This window comes from Catharus ustulatus, chromosome 1 (assembly GCF_009819885.2).
Source record: "Catharus ustulatus isolate bCatUst1 chromosome 1, bCatUst1.pri.v2, whole genome shotgun sequence".
Taxonomy (NCBI): Eukaryota; Metazoa; Chordata; class Aves; order Passeriformes; family Turdidae; genus Catharus; species Catharus ustulatus.
Window position 1 is genome coordinate 29,577,663 of NC_046221.1, and position 22,849 is coordinate 29,600,511.

Genomic DNA, 22,849 nt, shown 5'->3' on the forward strand with positions numbered 1-22,849 from the left:
GACTTATTTCAAGCAAGCACTGCAGCTCTTACTGTAGCAGCAACTGCAAGAGAGGCAAAGCTCCCTCTTTGCCATGAAGGAAGGATCTGTTTTTTTTTTCACATGAGGGAAACTAAACTACTTCCTGCTTAGCACTATCTCCCAGGAAGCTTTACTAGTTACATACTTTTTCCTCCTTCCAGAAAGCAGGATACTTTCCTCTCATGGGCAATCTACAACTTCATAAGCTTAAGAACTATGAAGATTTTCCTTAAGTATTATCTAATACAGTTAAAAGTTCACCTCCTGTGGCTTGTGGGTAGGATACAGCCAGCCATAAAAAATGTCCAATATTCTGTGATATTATACATGGGACATTACCAGTAGTATGTAAAATAAGACAATCAGTCTGCAATATTGGAGGTTACTTAATTTTAATGTACAAAGGCAATACATCAGTTAATGGAAAAAGCTCTCAAGTTATTGCTTTTATAGTAAACTGTCTCTGAATTTTTTAGCTTACAACTGTTAATATCAAATGCACGTCCTGTGACAAAAGGCAAAAAATATAAAAGCTCAAATAGATGAGGATTTCAGTGATACAGTCTAACATTGCCAGGCGACAATGCTTATTTCCAAATCCAAGTTCTTGGACAACAGAACAAGATAATATTCAGAGTTAGGTATGTCAGAGTGCTTTAAAAAGAAACAAACCGTAAAAGTAATTAATTCCAGAAAAACTGGGTAGCAGTTAGTCTGCAGTGGCATTGATACTTTGCTTCATGCTTCTGAACACACTTCCATGATGAAAATCATGCTTCTCTATATGCTTTCAAAAGGGATTGCACCTCCAGAAGCTCTCACAAACTTCTCACTGTGCATCAAAATCTTGGCACAGAAACTTACGTATATATCCTTTTTCAAGCTACAGGTTTTAGTGTGCTACTAGTTCAGAGCATTAAATGGCCATACTTACGGCTTTATTACTTAAATTTACAGAGTCAAAAAGTTTTCTGGTAGAAGTATACACTACATGCAGCTTTACACCTCATTCCACAGAGAATGGAAGTGTGATGAAGAAGACAGACAATATACTGTACAGGTCTCAGGAAAAAACTAATAAATGCACAAAACAAAGCAACATTTAAGACTTCAAGTTAGAGACATGGCTGAAAAGCATTTTCCTCTTTCTCTACCAGCTTCTCCCTTTCCCTTTTTATTAAAATACTAAACCATGAGCATTAAGCAGCTCTTAATTTAGCTTTATAATAAAAATTGAAATCCTTCTTAACCAAGAGTATAGTTTTGTTGAAATCTGTACCCTTGATTATTTTATAAGGTGAAGGAACAAAGTTAAGTCAAGAAAGGCAAGGAAAAAAGGAGTCAAATCAGAAAGAGAAACAAGAGAAGTCCTAAGGTGCCAGAGGAAGGAAAAGATGAGTGTGCCTCATAGCAAGAACAAATTTCTAAGTTAAAATTTAATCTCAAAGACTTCCTTCACTTGAGACAGCTAAAATACATTTTTATAAGGACTAAGAAGCTGGTATAATATATGAGACTAGGAAACACTAGCTTGTGATCCAGTGTACTCAACCAGTGCATACATTTTACAAAATACTTCTGCCACATCTCCATTTTATACTGGGGCACGCTTCCAGAACAGCTAGTGCCAACTCAGATGGCTCTGGAAGAACAAGCAAAACAGCCATAGTGGTATTGCCTTGTCCTTTAGCAGTTTAAGTGTACCCTAAACATCAGGGGAACATGTGATCTTGTGCTTCATGCAGACCTTGCAGTGCCATCCAGCATAGAAGTAGTTCATTACACAGGTCAGCTGTGACTTTCCGTGAATAGTTTTGAGAAACTCTCAGAACTAGTGAAGGTCTGGAGTAGCACTTATAGTCATCTTCCTTCTGTACCTCCAAGTAGTTCTGTCTTTGGCAGTATTTGCTGTGTCTAACATCTCTCTGTTCTGCACCATGCCTATATTCCCTCATTCTACAATTTTAGTGTCATTGGGCATTGTAGGTTTTTAAGCAAATTATGCAGTCTGACCATTCATGAGATTCTCTGGTAGTCACATTCCCAGAACCAGATGCTGTCACTGCTGGGACCACAGCCCCTTCACAGAGGACAGATCCAGCAAGACAGGTGCCTACTTCTCACCACACCCCACACACGTGGTCAGACCAGGTTTCCTCACCAGTTCAGCTCTAGGTTTCCCACAGCAGAGACTCAGATGTCTTGTTCTATAACGCAATTTATTCACAGAGCAGAAACAGAGAAACTCAAGCTAGTTTCTCCTAGCGACCCCCAACAAAGGACCCCTGGGGCTTTTACACCCTCAAAGCCCAAGCACATGCAAATCTCTTCCTCCTGAATCTTTGTCAACTGCTGTGGCTCCCAGCGTCCACTCATCTAGCTAGCAGCACAGGTCTTCATGCCCTTTGTTATACAAGGGGTTGGCAGTTCACAGCTTATTGTCTCCTGGTGCTGCTCCCCTATTCTAGATTTAACAAAATCAGTTAGAAATCTCATTCTAGCATGCAGATACCACTATACAATACATAATCCATCACCTTTGCAACAGAGGTGTCCAGGTTCCATGATACTTAATTTGCTTGTGTGACTAAAGTAGTGGATAAATATTTTTAGTAATTTAAGCAATATAGTAGAAACTCAGAATTATACCAGACTTTAAATAATACAAAACTGCCTCTTCACCTGGCAGCCTCATGACAGAATCAAATTCCCACCTGTTTACTCATTTTCCATGTTTCTGCTGTAGTTGCCCACGGTGCCATTTGAAGGTGCCTTGTAGCCCTGCTCCTATTTTGTTGTTTAGTCACTGAAACACTTTCTGAGTAAGACAGTGTATCTCACTATTCCTTGTCAGAAAGGACTTGAACCACAATTCTCTCTGCCTGCCTGACTACCCTCACTATGATGCCAGTACAAAAACAGCTCCATGGCTCCAGTGTCCTGGCTGCTGTGCAGCTCTCCCACTGCAACGTTTCTTTAGACAAGCCATACCTAGTTAGGTCAATCCACTCAGGTTTCATTTGAAAAGCCCAGAACAACTTATCAATTAAATTTATGTTCCCAAATCACTTTCAGTGAAGATTTACACTACAATTCTCTAAGAAATCAAAGCAGCTAAACATATTGAAGATTTCATTCAGTGTGAATAGTCAGCTGCCTCGTATCAGCAAGAAGAACATATTTCTTTGATTAACACCTTTTTCTTTCTTTGAACATCAACAAAATCTTGATAAAAACCCTAGATTGACAACTTAACAGAGCCTTCAAGGCTCTGCTATCAAAATCCAAAACACTTAGGAAGCTTCTGCTACTTCTGCTGTTACTATAGTTATTAATATATCACCATAACTAAAAGAAAAAATCCAAGAAGAATTTCAGCTCATAAAAAAAAAATCAATTCTGCTCTTGTTTTTTATATATTGTGAGCACAGATATGCTAACCACAGAGAAAGTTCTCCAGTTGGCCATTATACTCCCAAATCACAAGTTACTGTTCCAAAGAGCATTCGATGCCTTTAGACATCTTCATAATTGGCTCAGAAATAGCACGCTGCAAGAAAGGTTAACAGACCTTGCTGTCTCTCATATGGACACATCTTTATTAAAAACAGTGTAACTGAAAGGTTCTCAAGAATCAGGAAACCATATTACTTGCAGCTGTTCCCTAAGTCTAATTTGAACAAAAAAAAAAAGGAAAAAAAAAAGAAAAAAAATGGCAAAACTAACAACTTCTTCCTCTTACAATCAAATTAAAATCCTAGGGAGCTTTTACCACATCTACCACATGGATTCAAATGAAACTCTGGTCTGAATTTTAGCTCAACAGGAAAAAAAAATGACCTAAGTTCAACATTATTTTAAAAATAATTATTAATTTATTAACCTAAGGAACAGTATTAATTTTTGCCATAATTAAGTTGATTTACAGGGATTGAAACTATATTTAACTGAAAACTTTCCAATCTTAATAAATTCCATGTAACTACTAGATAGCAGTTTTTACGTCCAATGATTTTCTCCTTTTCTTACTGTGGTCGATTTTATGCCATGGCATCTGAACATAGCAAAAACAACAAGCTCATTCTCACAATCCATGATCAGTAATGAATTCAGAATTCTGTAACTCCTGATCTTTAAAACTTAAAGTAACAATACCAAAATGACACTGTTCCCCACATGTTTCTTTGCCCATCTTGTATCCTGTCTTGGCAGTTTCCCCATAAAGTACTCCTGGATATTTTGAGCTGGAAGGAGGCAGGGGTATAGCAATCCCTTAGCCAAAAATCTGCCACATGCCTTCTTGATCTGAACCCTTTTACCCAAACCAGAGCTGAACAATAGAGATCATTCAAGACAGATAATATATATACAATGTGTATTTCCTGAAGGGCAAATAGAGGGCTAATTGAACATAAATTGCTTTTCTTTTAGCAATATGGCAAAATTTTTTAAATTCCCACAATTTCTCTGTGTGATAAAGGGAAAAGTTGAGAGCAGGATCCCATTGTCAATGGTGAGAGAGAAAATGACCATCCATTAATCTCCTGCTTCAGAAGCAGATGTAGATCAATAGTTGCCAATTGTTCAGCAATAGAATTGTAAGAGAAGCCAGAGAGGAATTCCTTCAGTGCCATGACAGCACACAGAAAGATCCTAAAAAGAGTAAGCCTGTCTTAGGAATGGCAAGAACAGAAGAAATTATATGACTTAGGCTCAAAGACATAAATGACCATAATAGTATTCCCAAAACACATCAGAACTTCTGTTAGGCAGACTATAAGGTATCATGAGGGAAAGATAGACAACAGAACTTTAAACCACTTTTATCTCTTTATCTGAAGATATACTTGGCTTCAATAGCAGTAGCGTCAAAAATCAGAAAAAGCAACAACCATTCCCTTTAAATCACCAAGATGGAGATGTTGGCACAGGTTTATTTGATACATTAAGTACTTAAAATCACTTTAGTTATACAATTAACAAAGATAAGAACTTTGGTTACTTAATCAGAAACTGACATATTGGTTGAAAGCATTATTTTTCAGGTAATCTATTAAAAAATGAATTTTGAACAGTACTACTAAGGATTAGGAGGACTGGCTAAATTCTTCAACATTTTCTTTCCAATTACCTAAATTTGTCTAATATGGTATAAAGCAATATGAAGTTGCAGAGTGTAGAGTTGAAACCTGAGTCACAAGATTCAGGATCTGAAACAAATCTAGGACCTAATTTCTTGCGAGTTGAAGAACAAGTGAAGTAAAAGCACATGCTGTATATTGTGTCAGTCTGTGATGTACTAAAGGAGTATTTGGGTTCTTTTCATTATCTATGGGAACTGCAGTAGGGACATAATTACTAGAATCAAAGGATTTTTAAAAAAGCACCATAAAGCACCCACAGTTCAGAGTAAAGGTTTTCATTGCTCTGATTAAATTTTAATTTCTTTGTACTAAAGAGTAATGTGTTTATGTTTAATAAATAGGAAGCGTAAAAATTATCCCTTAACAATTCATTTCATTGCTTTTAATGGATTGGATATTGTCAATCATACTATATGTAAGTGTGTTGTGGCCACTTAGCAATCTTGACTGGATTTTGAAAGAAGGTTTTGCTGGGTTTGTGACATATATTAGAGAGGGTTGCTGCTTAACTGTTTATAAAACCCAGCATCTGTTGCACACATGAATTATATCCACATCAAACTTATGTAAAGATTTGCTATTTACCTCTGAGATTTGAAAATTAATTCATTCAAAATGAAGCTTGAAGCTGCAAATCCACGTTAGTGTTAATTAGTCCTGATTATAAGCCCTCTCAAAAAAGAAGGCAGTATTTCATAAAACCCAATTTCATTACAAAGTGCTTTATTTAGCATGTTCATGAAAAAACAAGGAAAATAACCTTATTGATTGGTATAGAAATGCCTGACCACATGTCATCCACAAGGAACAAATAGCAAGCAGTAGTTTAGCAGTTTTTTCATACCTACTATAGATGCCTCACATCTGAATTGACAACAATTTAAAGAAGTTAGAAATCTTTTTCTGTCATTGTGTTATCCACGGTTATTTCAATTGCTGTGACTATACTGTTGAAGAGACCAAGAATTAATTCCTAGAGAGTCAAATTTGCCTTTAACACATTGTAATAAAAGGCAGTAGTTTTAATTAATTAAGGAATGCACAAAACATCCACTAGGCACTTCAATATATAGAAGGTTCAGTGACCTGCTCTGAGTAAGGAAACATCATCTGCAATAAATTTCTTAACCAGCCTAACACAAGTTGAAGAAAATTAGATTTTACTGACCTTGGGCTGTAGCACATGAATAAAACTTTTGTGAATCAACAAGTTTGTTACATCCACCATGCATGCTGGGCCAATCCCTCTGTATGATTCTGCACCATTTCTCCTAGAAATGTGATGATTTTAGCCTTTTAACCCTGATACACTTTACTTAATTTGTAAAGAAACTATCTTTTTAAAAGCTGAGTATCACTACATATCTTGTAAACATACAACTTTCTTTCAAGAAAAAAAAAAGACAACATTCCCATATCCTGTCAACATGAAGAGTATATATGTTAGACATTTGTTTCTAAAAGTGCAGAATGGCAATCCCCTCAAATGTTCAGGCCCAACAAAGCCTGAACTCAGTTTAGTCCTGCAGTAGTGATTTTGATAGATGCAGACCCTGAGGATATAAATATAAATTCACTGCTCTGCTCAGGGTCTGATACAGCACACTGCTTTGAGAGATGTACTCTGAAATCCCAGGGGATGCCCAGGACATAGGGATTCCTGTTTAACATACATTTTATAAATCACACTGCCTTCGTAAGTTGGAAACTAAGGTTCCCCAACTATACAACCTCCCAGATAGCTGCTACAAAAAATGTTTAAGAGAGTAAAAAGTCTCTCAATCAGAGAGCCTTAGCCCATTAGCACCTTCTAGAGAAATGATAAAAACATGAAATCTTGTATCAGACCGAGGTGCAGATACTGTAGATGTAAACTGCTGTGATTTTGGTCTGTAGAGAGCAGACATAGATAGGCTAAACCAGCTTTTTCCTCCATTGATCTTCCCTTGTCCCAGCTCAAGCACACCTTATGTACTTTGGGTATTATCCTAAAGGTGGGCTACTACATGTCTGAAATCTGACAAAAGAACATGCTAGTTGCTCTTATTCTTTATCTTTCTTTCTTTCTTTCTTTCTTTCTTTCTTTCTTTCTTTCTTTCTTTCTTTCTTTCTTTCTTTCTTTCTTTCTTTCTTTCTTTCTTTCTTTCTTTCTTTCTTTCTTTCTTTCTTTCTTTCTTTCTTTCTTTCTTCCTTCCTTCCTTCCTTCCTTCCTTCCTTCCTTCCTTCCTTTCTTTCTTTCTTTCTTTCTTTTCTTTCTTTCTTTCTTTCTTTCTTTTACACATTATAACCAAGAGGTAGGTAGAGTATGTTTTCTAACTACAAGCCACCTCTTGCCTGTGGGAAAATATTTTGTGCTTTATGGCAAATATTTTCACCTTGCTTTGCTTCCTCTGATGACTGCAGCTGCAGTAGTGCTGCCTGAGTTCAGAGGTACTGCTCCCTGGAGCCTTATCCCCTTTTGTAAAGGAACCTGTGGATTCAATGGGACAGGTAACAGATGTCTGCAATCTGGTCTCTCCGTGGGGCCAGTGACTTCTTTTTAAACATTTTCATATCAGTCAGAAAAGAGGAGAGGGTGAAGGAGAGGCAGAAATGTCTTCAACTAAAGTTAGGAATTATGTGCTGATGCTTAGTATATTCACTGAAAAGATGCGGCTGTGATTCAATCCAAGAGACTCCACCACCCTAACTGAAAATCTGGAAGAATAATGAAAATATAAGAATGGCTTTATTCTATCCAAAATAAAACATTCGATTCTAAGCTAAAATAAGTCAACTTTAAAACAGAGGATGAGTACATTTGAAAGCAGACCATTTAATTCACTCCATCATAACTGATTTTGCTCTGAAAGTGAAAAAAATTATCTTTTTCACTTTCAGTCACAAAACTTGAACTTGCTTTCAACTCCAGTTTTCCTGCTGCCAGGGAGGATGTCCCTTACAATAAAGCTTTTGAATACAGTAACAATGTATGCATGACAGGATTTTTTTCCTTTTTTTTTTTTTGGTTGATGTTACTAAAGGTTTGATGCTGTAACTCTAAAGGTTTGATGCTGTAACTACATTGTATAGTGCAGTACCCAAGTCAGGACACCCAGAATAACTTGCTAAAGATTCACTGATCTGCTATTTCTCCTACCTTTTCTTACTGTGGCCTTTCCTTATTCTCCTGGAGAACACTTGCACAAGGTCAATCAGTACTTTCTATTACATAAAAACTTTCTTAGGGATTAAATGTATAGATATCAACACAAAATAAAAGCATAATTAAATTAGGTGAGGAGAAATCTCAGAAATATATTGTCATGAATATGACATAAAGGAAGTTATTAGGAACTTTTTCTGCTTTAGGTTTTCTTCATAAAAGATGGAAATAGATAGATTTTGGAAACTTCAAAGACAATGTACTTAAGACTGTAAATGTAATTTATAAATCCTACTTTAGTTTACTGAGACTAAGAAATATCTTTTATGATATGGGATGCCAGAGTGCCAAATTAGTATGCCTAATTGAACTGAATATGATTAGAAAAGCTAACATCAACTTGAATTATTTTTTTGTTGAAATTATTCTTTGTTTCCTTGTATATTCCAGCCACATAACTCATACATCTGTTATTTCCAGCATCTAGCCTATGATGTTTACACAGATCTCCCTGTAGGGCATTTTGGCCTAACTGAATCATTATTTCAACAGAATGTCCTAGTTTAATGACACTTTTACTTGAAATACTGCCTTTTGCAAGTTTTATCCCCACTGGCACTAACTCAGCCCCTCCACACTTACATTGGAAAATCTGACCCTATTCTTAAGCAGAAGATGCTGGGAAGGAAACTGACTTCTCCAGCACAAGGTTGTGAGCACTTCAGACCTGCAGAGTGGGTAATGTGACAGCAGAGATTTTGGTGTTTATGAACACATATAAATCTTAACGCAATGTCAGTCCTGGTTTCTGACAAAGTGTGCTAATGATCAAAAGATACAATTAACATGCCATAATAAGACTCATTTTTTGACAGAACTCAGGATGCTATTACTGTGTTCTCACTCCCATTCTTTACTATTTGATCATCATTAAAATTCTTCTCTTCCAGACCTGGGATTAGAAACAAGTAATGTGTATTTTAAAATCACTGGTAGACATTTATGCTGAGCGTTATTCGGAAAACTGTATGCAGCCATTCTATATCAAAGCTTACAAGTATAACATTTTCAAGATATTAAGGCATGTATAGGAATTTTTTCATTGACAATTAAGCTGAACACAGAAGGCCCTTTTTGCAAAGGAACTTGATTTCAATTTCTTAAAAAACTCAAATAGCCAGGTGCTTCATTGCAAAGGAAACAATTGATAATGTAGATTTTTAGTGCAAGAATATTTATACATAATTAAACTTAGATTTTACAAAGACTTATGTCTAACCATCTCTAGAAAATTTAGAAATCTAAATCTAAATTTATTTCTTTTTATTTCTAACAAGTCAATAATACTAAGAGTTTGTGTCCAACATCGGTGAAACTGTGGAATTTCAAAATATAACAGTTCCCAAGAACTAGAGACCTAGTTCCAAAGAATGCCACAACATCGGCTAGCAGTCATTAAAAAAAACTTTTCTAAATCTTCCAATATTCTCTCATCTTCATTTTGAGAAGACAAGTACAAGAAGATTTTGCTTCTACACAAGTAGAATGTGCCACTTTTCCTATTAGTACTTTATTTACACATGAACCTTGGAATCAGATTGGCAAGTAATATCCTAAGAAATTTGAGGATCTTTACCAGGTTTTAATTTAAAGATTTAAAGATTCTCTAACTCCAAACTTTATCTAACTTACTTCACTGAAGCAAATACAACACCTGTGTATTTCAAAAGACCTCTCTGCACACAATATAAATTTAAAGCTTCTCTTCAACAAGGAAAATTTTCACATGTTCATTTTTCAGAGTAGAACCTGCGTGCAAGGACCTGCTCTGAATGATAGCTGTGAAAGTTAAAATGTTGGAAAATTAGGCAAGAGGAAACTAACATAAAAGCAAAAAATAATTATTTTTTAAAAATCACAAGAAAGATGCCCATATGACAGTGCAGGATTTTCAAATGAGTAAATGTAGGGTTTTGAAATAAGCAGGTGCTGTTAACTACAGAGCTCACTGTGAATCAGACTCCAGTTGGACTTGCTGAGCCTAAATAATTTAGATTGCATAGAATCTATATTCTGGTGAATTAAGATTTGGGGCTTAGCAGACAATTAAAAAAGAGATTTCTTTTTCTACCCTCCAGGAAAATGTTGGACTTACTTTGACACACAAATAAATGGTAGGGAAAAAGAGTACTTGTGAACTAACATCATCTGGAAAATTCTACTGAACAAAAATAGACAACCTCTTTTTTTCCTCAGTACACAAAAGAAAATACATTTTAAAATATCAGTTTTTATTATACTTTGCTCAAGTCTTTATACTGTTTTTTAGAAAGGCATAACCTTTCTGAATAATCTTTATATATCTAGAGAATCATCGCTTTTTTCCAAGTTCTTTCAATATTGCACTACCAAAGTATGTAGGGACTGGGACTATATATTTTTGTAACTAATTTCCTTAAGATAATGTTAGAAATATCAGGTTCCTTAAAATATAGATGAATTTCAAGGTGAGTCTGCTAGCAGATGTTATTAATGGCATATGATTTATTGTGACATGAAATCTGATCTGAAACTCATGTTATTAGCTGAGCTTTTTATAAATTATAATTGCCAACCGCTGAAAATATGCAGAAAGACCACTGATAAACTAGCTTCATCTTCAGGGCCTAGAATATTGTCATTTGCTAAAAGTCCAATACCTCTAGTCCTGCTGGTAGTGTACCGTACATTGGGAAGCACAGATCAGACTTGAGTTAAGATCTTATCATAGTAAAATTCTTTCAGAATGAGGAGTATCAGAGCTAGGAAGGGGGGTGGGGGGGGGGGGTCATAAAAAAAAAATATGCACTATGTGACTCAGAAAGAAATACACACTGGAGTTCACAGTATGTCATTGCATAGATGCTACACAGATTGAATATTTGAGAAAAAAAGGTCCCCATTCTGACTATAAGCTATAAAACTTTCAACAATTAAACAGTAAGCAAGTTAATTTTTAAACATATTTAAACATCATTCTGTACAGCTCTTAGACACAAACAGCATTATTTTATCATCCTAAGGTCTATGAAGATTTGCATCTACAGAAGACTTTCCAGGTCACCCTCATGGAAAACCAAACAGTCTATGGTTAGATTCACAGTGAAAAAACATTTGTGTTAATAATTATTTCTAGACATTCTCTATTTATTCCAAATAAGGTTTTATCTTCTTACTTTTCTCTCCCCATGTGTCTTTAAATGTTAATTAAAGTTTCTGAAATGTTACTTTTACCCACCACAATTAACTTGCTAAATTACCTAAATAAGAAGAAACAAACATAAACATTGCATTATGAATATTATCTACTCAACAAACCAGATATTGAATTTACAGTAAATGTAATGCATTTTTAATCTCCAGAAAAGCTCTGCAATTGCGCTAAAGATTCAGAGAACAACACAAGAAACAGATGCATAGTCTCATTCCTGACTTTTTTTATAGAAACAAAGTTGTTTAACGATAAAAGCAGCTCTGTGTAAAATGGCATTCACTTGCCCTTACTAAGAGTATATATGGAAGAACCCCCTGTCAATGTACGAGTGTGAGTGTGGGAATGAAACATAAGGATCACCATCTGCAGCTGTCTATGGAGTGTTCTTCAGTGCCCAATGGCAAAGTGTCAATTCAGGGATCCTCACAAACACAATGTATCATCTTGTCCATGCTAGCCTTACAAGGCAAACATTTTACCTGTGAGAACAGTTTATTTATAATGCTATTCATTTCAGCTGAAATACCAGATCAAAAAGTTACACTACAAGAAGTCTGGAAGCATATGCTTAATATAAAATGAACCAATTTCCTCTCTTTTATAAGAATCAATATTTTAAAGGATGTGCGAAAGTTAACCCCTCACAGAACATATCTTAACAACATGGAAAAATATTTTTATTGGCATATATTTTTAGATTCTTACCTACTGTTGAACTTCTCTGGATGTTTTTCTCTCATGATATGGAATCTGTGGGCAATTGAAGCATCCTAACAGGACAAAAAAAAAAAAAAAAAAAAAGTACCATAAATCTATTGTGACAGGAAAATTGCAAAACAGAAGACCCAACCTGTAAACAATGCATATCATTTGTAAGGTATTTTGTGAACTGTCTTTTTCAACAAGAGCAATACTCTCATCACTTAGAAAGTTTAGAGGCACATTGCTCCCAGAATGGGATGTATCTGAACCTAGTAATTTATTATTCTTGTTGCAGTCTCCATTACTTCTTTTTACAAATAAGACATGATAGTTTCGTGTAGTGAAAGTGTTTTCAAATTTTATACAGCGAATAATACCCAGATATGGTGAAGGTTTACTGTAAGACCATTGATACAGTTCTGTCTTGTAGAAATATCAAATAAACTATTTGAAATCCATTTCTTTAGCAAAAGTGAGTGACAGATTCAGCAAAGTTACTTTATATGCATACAAGTTGATGTTTTCATATGGCATTCAATAGCTTTCCCTAAAACTGGGTAGAAAATAGGAATAATTGCTAGAAGACTCCCCATTTGTTGTGTATCACGATGGGAAATCCTGATATGTGGGGATATATTGCTTACGTGTAATAAAAAAAATATTTTAATGAAATAAATTTTATCAATATTTTAAAATTAAGTAAATTACTTTAATAATATAATAAAATAACATGTATGTGAAATGAAATAGTTGTATGAAATATTTATAAGTGTATAATATTTAGAAGAGAATAAACCCATTGTGCTGGTGGGAGTTGATGAAAATAGAACATTTGGAACTGATGTGCTAAAATCAGGTTTCAAAGCATTTTTTGTATCTCCTTTGAAGGTATGAAGAGAATTTTTTCATCAATCCAGTTCATAAGAAGAGTTATTTCAGTTAGTGAGAAATATAAATTAATTCCAGCTTCCACGCAAATAGCATTCGAGAAAAGCTACAAACAAAAATGTCACTATAAGCAATTACAATATATATATTTATGAAGTTCCCACCTATTATTTGCCAACTTAATAGATTATGGAACTATAAAGCCTAAAAATTTGAGAGAAATATTAAATTCAGAATAAGTCGAGTAATCTAGTAACATTTTAAATTCTTTTCAAACAATGGGAATTAGAGTTTGGAGGAAAAGCCTCCAAATTAAATACTTAAATAATTTAGAAATTATTCGAAACATGAATAAAACTTTTCTTCAAAATAATTTTTATTTAAACAAATCAATGTTAATCTAAATCACAAATAAGCAAGGATTTAATGCACGTATAAAGGTACACTACTATAAACCATGACTTCAACATTTTGTGTTCCAAAAAGTGTTCTATTTACTAGAATTTTAAGCAGAGCATGCACCAGAGAACTGACCAGTCCAACCTTCAAAGCTTGGTTTACTAACTTACGGTTGCTTTGAAAAGATAAATGTTGAACTTTAATATCATTAAATTCAAAGGTAAAATTGTTCAGATAGATTGATAGCATATAAATAAGCTTTTACAATTATGAATAAAAAGCAGTATGTAATTCATAAAATTTTACATACACTATCTACATAAGGACATAACACAGAGAAGAATTTTTAGGTGAAACTTGTGGTCACTGATCAAACTAAATCTGTTAGCAACATGTAAATGTATTGTCTCCATCAAGGTACTCAACCTTTTTTATGATCCTGTTAATGTAGTTTCTAAAGATGCTCATAGTTTGCTGATTTATGCACATCACATAATTATTCATGCATTTTTCTATTATATTTAAGAAATTATATTAAGAAATTCAACATTTCTGCAGGGAAATGACAACAAAATTCCCAAGGGAATGATGTTAGTCAAAAAATGCCTTATTGTTCTGTCCTGTCATCCAGACTGTCTGAAACTTTCAGTTCTGTATTCTCAAACTGCACTCATCTTTAATTTAAATTTATTTTTATGTGCAATTTTATAAGGCAAATATCCACAAGTATCCAGGTGATCCCACAGTTCTTGGAGACGGATGAAATAAAGCTGACAGTAAACCCTGAGACAGCGCACTTCTAAACAATGCCTGCTAGCTGAACTAAAATAATAACTCTGTTAACTTTAGAAAGACCCATCATTCATACTTTATCCCGCATTAGATGCACTGGCATTAGAAAAGTATATTTGTTAGCCAGTTTCATATGAAAAAGAAATGAAAGGACTATTGTTGCAGTTAACTGTTCATTTTCCATACACTGAAGAATAAGACAATCCCAAGACAAAATGAATAAAGGAGTAGTAGCATTTTTGACAGAAACTAGGAAACACTAATCAAGGACTAAGTGTCTAATGAATGAAATGAAAAGGCTAATGTGCTTACTCACGCATAACAAATGCAAGGCACAAACAAGCTAGGGATCAATGCCCACTGCAGATGGCAAACAGGCAGTTGTTTCCATGCAAGGTTGATTTGATCAAAATTTTCCCCTCCCTGAACATTTTCTGACTCCAAAATGAATCAAGTGACTTAATGAACAGAGAGGTAAAAAAAGTAATATGCCCCACTAATTTTGACAGGCACAGCACACGACAGGCACACGTCAGGTCAATTTCACAAAAAAAATTGCTGAAGAACTACTTTTATTGATGGAAACTAGAAAAGTAACTACACCCAGACAAGCTCAAAAGTAGGGGAGCTGCTAAGGTTTCCTTCAGCTTATACTGTCCAGCTGTTCTTCTGAACCCTCAATCGAATCCAGAGTAGAGTGAGTCCTTAGATTCCCCAGCACAGGGACCTCTTCTCAACCGTAACTCCCCACTGAAACCAGCCCATGCTGGCTGTGCATTAGGACAACAATCATCTGCTTTACGGGAAAAAAAAGGGTAAGAGAGGAAAAAACCAAAAACAAACAAAAAAAATCCACCCAAGAAACTACTGAGTTTTCTGTTTTTCAAATGTCTGTATTTTTGTACTTGTTAAGGCAGTAGCACATTGACTGGTATAAGTAAATAAAAAGCAGTGGGAAGAATTGACAGTAATAGGAACTTGACAGTGAGTAGGAATGTAAGCACTGTCTCCTAAGAGCTGCAGGAACTCCAGATGCCATCCCTGAATCCTGAGGAACAACCATTAGAATTTTCCTGGTTGAGGAGAGCAGAGTCTTTCATTGTAAGATTTTTGGCTAAATTTGTAACACAATTGATTTTATAAGACTTTACTCAGTCACTTCAAGTAGCCATTTCAATCTAGCCCAACTTGTTTAGACATACAACAGTTGTTTGACCAATGGAGAAATTACTCAGTTTCTGTGTCAAAAGCTATACTAAAATCACCTAAGTAACTGTACAGAAACAGAGTAACAGTATGGTAAACCAAATACAGTCTGCAAAATGTGCTGGCCTTTCCTGATAGCTGATACTGTGAATGGCCAGGAAAATATGAGAAATTATTTTTGTATTTTACTATAAAACCGACGTGAAAGAGAAAACCCAGGATTCAGTAAAGCAAACTTGCATGCTTCATGATATCACCTAGCAAAGATAACGGGATTTTTAAACAACCATCATTCGACAATCAGATACTGGTCTATAATTAATAGAACCTCTGGGATTTACATATTAATTTTTATTAGTAAACTATTTGCATTTTGGCCTGAAATACTATTTTCCAGCATTACTAAATATGAATCTAAATATTTTCCAGTTTTACAAGTAATACACCGTAAGTAAACGCACACATACCTAAAAATGGCAAAAATTTAATAAATAATGATTATAATCTGAGGAGAAACAATGTGGTCAAGCCTGTTGCAAGATGAAAGGAGGAGGAAGGTCTTACAGCATCACTCTAATATGAAACTATCACCTTTCCTTTCATCCACGTTTCTGTCACAGAGCTAATTTTATACCTCTAATTGTAATACATTTCACCAAACCATCCAAGAATTAAGATTTTTTTCCAGGAGCAATTTTGCATCAGAATCATTGTTGGGCACATAGGAATGCTGAATACTGAGCATCTACAGCAGAACTAAGTAGCCAATTACACAATTTTGTCTTTCTGAGACTATTATATGAATATTTGAATTGCACAGGTACTATTCTAAAATTCTGCATATCTTTTTTAAGATATAAAATATATTTAGTCATTCACAAGTCATATGACAATAGCCTACACGATAATTTTTCTTAATTAAATTCATAGTACCAATCTAATCTGAAAGAAACTGTCAGACTGTGCTCTTTTGTACACCGTTCTTGTTTAGATGGTTTCCATTCACTACTGTACCATTTAGAAACATGAGAGGAAAGAATGGGTATTTGAAGAACAAAAAACGCAGTTTATCCCAGTTTAAATTCTACAAAATTGTACTGACTCTTCAAAAATGGACCTTTATATCACACAAGCATTCAACCAGGACATATATGTGATGAACATGCAGACATATACACATATATGCACCCTTACATTTGAACCTGTTCAGGCTCTGAAGCAGCTGGGCTACCCTTATACCTCACTCAGGTTTGTTTTAAATCCTGACAGTGAAGATAAGATAGAGAAAGACAGAGCATATCTGAATCTACTCCTAGGAAATGGAAAAAATATTTTAATTGAACTAGGACATTTCTCAAAGTGACCTGCCAAGAAGAAAAGAAGCTTAAGTTGCTACACCTCTTTAATACCTTATGATTGACTTACACATATATATATTCATCTTTTTAATGGGTATTAGCATTACCGGAAAGCAATCTGAAGCAGTCTTTTCAGAGGAGTAACCTTATACATTGTGAATAACCTTATAGAAAGATTAATGCATTTAATATATGTCTGTCTATAAGTTTGCTGTGATTAAAATTTCCATTAAATAATAATTTTTATGCTGGCAAACAAACAAATGACCAGTGTGTATCTTCTTTGGATACAAATGGTCTGATTATTTCTTTTTTCCTAACACGCTTCTTTAATTAAGGCTTAATGGATCCACAAGGCTAGGAAGCTTAAGGGATAATTCAGCAACCTGTAATCTTTGGATCAGAATGCAAATCTAACCTGAACAACCAGTTAGCTCACATCAGTTATTAATGTGGTATAGTATAGATGTAAAAAAGAAAAAAAAAAAATTGAAAATAGATGAATAAAGTTGGCTGCGGTGGTTTAAATTAATTTCTAGATAATTATTTTCTAGAAATTATTTTCTAGATAAACAAACATTCTCACAATTCGGCATTCTACTTCCTGTACATATGTATGAAATACAGAAACAGAGGTACACCATTCATTTTAGCATTTCCCACCCCGTTACAACAATCTAAGATAAACAAATAATCTTGAACCATTGAGCCTAGTAAAAGGCAGTCAAGAAGCTTAATGCTCTGCCTTGTTTGAATCAGGCTATCAGTTCACATTTGACTCACAGGTTTTTGATTAAATTAAATTAATTAACTTGAGAGGGAAAAGGATTTAAAAAAAATATTCATTAATACATTAGTTTCTGGTGAAACATTAGTTACTATTATTGTATTAGTTTCTACTGATATTTTGGGCCTGCATAGATGAGAAAGATGGTAGTTTGAAAACATCAGAGCAGGAAGAGTTTACAAGCACTTCTTAAAACAGCTTTACTAAAAGATAGCAATAATTCATTTCTTAAGTAAAAAACCTGAGAACCAAAATCTGAGAAATTTGTCTTCCTGGTTTTTGAAAAAGAACACAGAAACTGTGAAGACAATGCAATTTATTTTGTCTGTGATATACTCTGATGTTCAAGTTTCAATACATTTCAGCAATATAGGTATTGCTAAATCAAGTGACAGTTCATACTTTAAATACTTGTTTAAATAGGCAGTTTCTCAAAACCCAGGATGGAACATCAGAACCACAGTATTTATAAAGGATAGACAAAAGACCAGAGGATGGTATACCTGGAAACAGTAACACAAAAATTGAAACAGGCCTTCAAAATTAAGCATATTTCATCTCCCTCTTTATTTGAAGTCAGAATTCTGTTGAGCTTCTGATGATTCTACACAGACACAAAATGGAATCCATCAGAAAAAAAGAAGTCTTGATGCAAGAAAACTCAGATATCCCAATGCTCTGCCTGTGTATAGGTCTATAAATTGTGGGTACAGGCAGACATTCACTCCTTGGCATTTACTATTGATCAGTTTATACTGGGTGACCACATGCTCCAGCTGTGCAGGGACAGGCCTTTGTACCAATATCTCAAGGACTTTCTTTGGGGAGCTATTTTGGGGTTTAGAAACTGTAGTTTAGAAACTACATTCCTATGCACCTATATTTTTAAGTCATTAATCAAATGCAAGACTGGGAGGTAAGACAAGCTATTATCAGACCAGATGTGCCATGTACCCATGACTCAATGCAATGCAGAGGACATGTACCCTGTAAGATGATCTCTGCTGAGGATACACTGTGTTACATCTTCCCTTCTTTATATTTGGTCACCCTAAATTTACTGTAACTAGAGAAGGGTTCTTCTAGGTCCATGCTAAGTGTTTATGTGGTCACTAAAAAGAGAAGGAGAAAAGTGATCACATGGCAACTATCCAACATAGCCATATAGACAGTGTATTAAATATCTTGTATATTAAAAAGATCTCTGTGGTAAACCTTTAGTAGCATTTCTGATAACTGCTGATCGAGAACTATGTTGAAATAGCTCCAAATTATCCTGAAAAATAAGTTTGAGCAGAACACAATCAAGGACACAGCTTAGGCTGAAAGTCAATATGGGCAACACTATGCAATGCAACTGGTTGCTGCTTTAGATGTTCTTCAGAGGAACAGAGAAATGGCACGCAGGTACCCTCAATAAAAAGCACAGAAACAAAGTTTACATTACAAACCTATCTAGCTTGAAACAAACACATAGGTTTTGATGCCCAGCACTTCTGCAGTTCTTAGAAACGTGAGTAATTTGCTCAATTACTAAGCATTTTTTTAAATGAAATACTAATTAGAATTATCATATTAAAACTTATACAAAAAAGCAAATTTGGGATAAAGAGTAACTGCTTGTGTAGTATCTTGAAAAATTATACTCTGATTTTTCATACACTCTCATAATAAAAGAAACCCCAAACACCCCCCAAAACCCCCAAACAAACATAAATCTCTGAGTATTTTTATTCTGAACACTGATTAAATCTGCATTAGAGCAGTATTTTCAGGGGCTGAATGTAGGCCCTTAATTTAGGTGCCTAAACTATCAGGGTGATATCCTTATCCTCCCAGTATGCTTAAATGGCTCTTTGGAAAGACTCTTCCAAAAGGCACGTTGACATGTTTCTGCTCTGAATTGTTATTCCAAGGTCTTTTGTTATTAATCATACAGGAAACTGAGTGCACCTAGCTTCTTAGGTTTATGAAGGTATGCCTGAAATGCAACACTTTGAGCAGTCCTCTGAAATCCTCAATGGGGTTCCAGCCAAACCTTGTATCACCACCCATTTTATACACTCATTTGCTTGATAGGGATCAAATAATAAATGTTCACCTGACTTCTCCCTAGCAACTTCCCATAACTTGTTAGTCAAAGCCTTGGCAACAGAGTCTTATAATTTTAATACATATTTATGCTATTCATTTGTTTCCATAGCAGGTATTTATTTTTATAAGAAATATGCAAACCACTAAAACATCTCTCATTGATTTACACTCTGAAAGAATATTTTTTCTCTTAATTGAAAAAGGTCACTGTTTTCCTCATTCATTATGTTTTCTATTTGAAATTTAAATTTTTGCATTACAATATTATTTATTATCTTTCCTATTGGACAAACAAATATTAATTTATAAAAAACCCCTAACATACTCATAAATTAGGGCTAGATGTTGGATTATTTATCTACAGACATTCACTCTCTCTCTCTCTGCTGATTTACGACAAACTTTTTAAGATCCTCTCCCTTACAGTTTTCGTACAGCCTGTTTGTTCTGTCTCAAAGGTCCAGAAGCAACTTTCTTAACTTTTAATATCTGCATTTGCTCTTGTGTTGCATCAATCAAAATATTTTCTGAATTCTTCTCCTTTATTTACTTGCTAAGGCGTGTAAGATTTCTAATTCTGCCTTTGTGGAGGGTGGTTCAAGCTTACTCCCTCCTTTCTCCTCTACCAACATAGGCCACCTCCATGCACCAGTAAGCACCTGAGATCCAGTTCAGACCCTAAGGATGCGCCAAAGTGTGAGGTAGCTGTGGGAAGATAACAATACCAAAGTGGCAAAAGAATTATTTATCAAACTGAGACAAACCTATTTAACAGTAAGTCTGAAAATAACTGGCCAACTACGAAGCCTCCAAGAAAGAGCTAGATTCACACGACCTAATCATGCTAAGTTTACTCCCACCATAGTGGCTTCTCTGAAAAGGTATTGCAGAAATAAAATTCAATTAATGTTATGTTCACAACAATATTAGATGGAAGAGATTACACCCTAGGAGATCATCTTTATCACATACTGGTTTTACTGCTAGTGTTAATCAAGTTTTTAACTTAAAAGGTGAATGCATACTTGTTTTCATACACAGTGTAAGTGGTCAGATTCTTTTCTGAAGTGCAAAAACCAATCATATGCTACATATATGTCAGTGACCAGTATTTTAATGAAAAACAAGGGGTTAGTATTCTCTGAAATATGAATTAAGTCAACCCAATGACATAATACAATTAGTTCCTATGAACAGTGATATCAGCTGCATTCAAGTTAAATAAAGCCCAGTCTTTGCAGTAACAGTTATCTAAAACATGAAACAGATTAAAAAATGGAACTAGAGGCCATTTTACTGAGCATTTAGGGAATCAAAAAATATTCTCTATGAATATTAGGAACCTGCATTAAAAACAACCTAAACATGCTACGGCTTAGAGAACAAAATGCCTTTTCTGGACTTAATATTTGGATATATGGAAAAGTGTTAAATATGTCCAAATACAAACATGTGTTTGTGGAAAATGAATTCAAATTTTACAGAATTAATTCACATATATTTTCCTTCCAAAACAAATCAAGCTTTTTCTATAGTTGCTTTGAATAAATAATTTAGATATGCAAAACGTTTTTCAGTGATGATCTACCCAGAGCATGACCAACAAACGTTATGCATTAACTATTTTTGTGGGCTCTGGACATTAAAAGGCTTTGAGGTTAAATATATTTATTCCCTCCATAGAGAGAATCTATTATGTGAAATAAAAGGAATAGGTTACAGGTTATTATCAGAATATTGATACTTAGGGACAACAAAAAACTTGTTCTTTCTTGTACTAAATACATTAATAATTGAGAATAGTAAACTTTTTTTACACAAAATCAACATGGAGTTAAAAATGGTTTCCACTGAAAAGGGAAAAACACCCAGCAACTTTAGAAACTACCAATTATGTACTTCACTCTTGGTTTATGTAAAACTGTTTCACTATTAAGCAGTCCCACAGCAAAATTAGAAAATACTGTTCTTGATATGGTCAGAAACTGAGGAAACTGCACTAAAGCCCTTTGTTATGATTTAACATGTACAGACTATCGAACCCAAGAAATAAAAATGTCCAAATTGCTTTCAAAGTGCTGAACTAATCCTTCACAGAGGGTCAAAGAATGCTTCTGCTGCCTTTTTACATCCCAAGGACTCAAATTTGCAGAAGACTAGTGAAAAAGTCTAGAGTACTGTAGTGAAAATGAGAAATTCCTTACATTTTCTAGCAAAAAAATTCCCCCTCTCAAGAGTGCACTTGCATAATGCTTTTTGCCTAACCATCTGGACAGACTCAGTGCGTCATGGTTGTTTAGCAACTTAGGGCTTTCATGGTAGCTTTGAATATATTATACCAGTATCCTATTCTCAGTCCCAAATTGTTTGGGAGGATTCTATATCTGTATAAAACCTCTTTGCATAAGACCCATTTACTCAGGATTGCCAACACATAGGAGGTTTGCTAGAAGGATAAGTTGTTTATACTAAATACTAGGGTACAATTTCCTAAATCAATGATCTAGTGTACAAAGTTACTGCCCAAGTGATCAAACTAAGGGTGCAGACACCAGCAGTGCAATGGCAGTATGAGCAGAGTAAGCTCAGGAGACAACTAAAGCATACGGTCGAAGTCAGGTCCACAAATCTTCACTGCAAACAACATGAATGGGGCAGTTTCTCTGAACTCTAGGCCTGACAGTTATGGTGTAAACACATTTTACAGATGGAGAACCGCATCATTTTTTGACAATAAATCAATTTGCTTCTTGAGACATAAGACGTAAAAAAAAAAATCTTAGGTCTCAATGAAAGCCTAGTCAAATCACCTTTCAATTTTTTACCTTCAAAAACAAGTTATGCAGTAGGCTGAAAGCTGCTCCTAGATTTTTATAAATTTGCAAATCAAAGAGTACCTGTTTGTAAAGTGCTGCTTTGCTCAACTACTTAAATAATGTAATCAATACTAAATGACAAGCTAGAGTTCCCAAATTTGCTGCACAGTAAGCAAACACTTGTCTTGCTGATGTTTGTGATAAGTAATCCTTATAATGTTAGCCAAGACAAATGTTGTTAATA

At 34.7% G+C, this 22,849-nt stretch overlaps 1 protein-coding gene across 8 annotated transcripts in view; it reads right to left on the reverse strand.

Moving 5' to 3' along the window:
• DGKB (diacylglycerol kinase beta) overlaps positions 1–22,849 on the reverse strand; it is a 412,441-nt gene that overhangs the window by 123,590 nt on the left and 266,002 nt on the right. For all 8 annotated transcript variants that reach the window (XM_033067483.1, XM_033067474.2, XM_033067464.1 and 5 more), the window contains one exon: positions 12,269–12,333. In XM_033067483.1, coding sequence (XP_032923374.1) covers positions 12,269–12,333 — 65 coding nt within the window. The remainder of the gene's footprint in view (positions 1–12,268; positions 12,334–22,849) is intronic.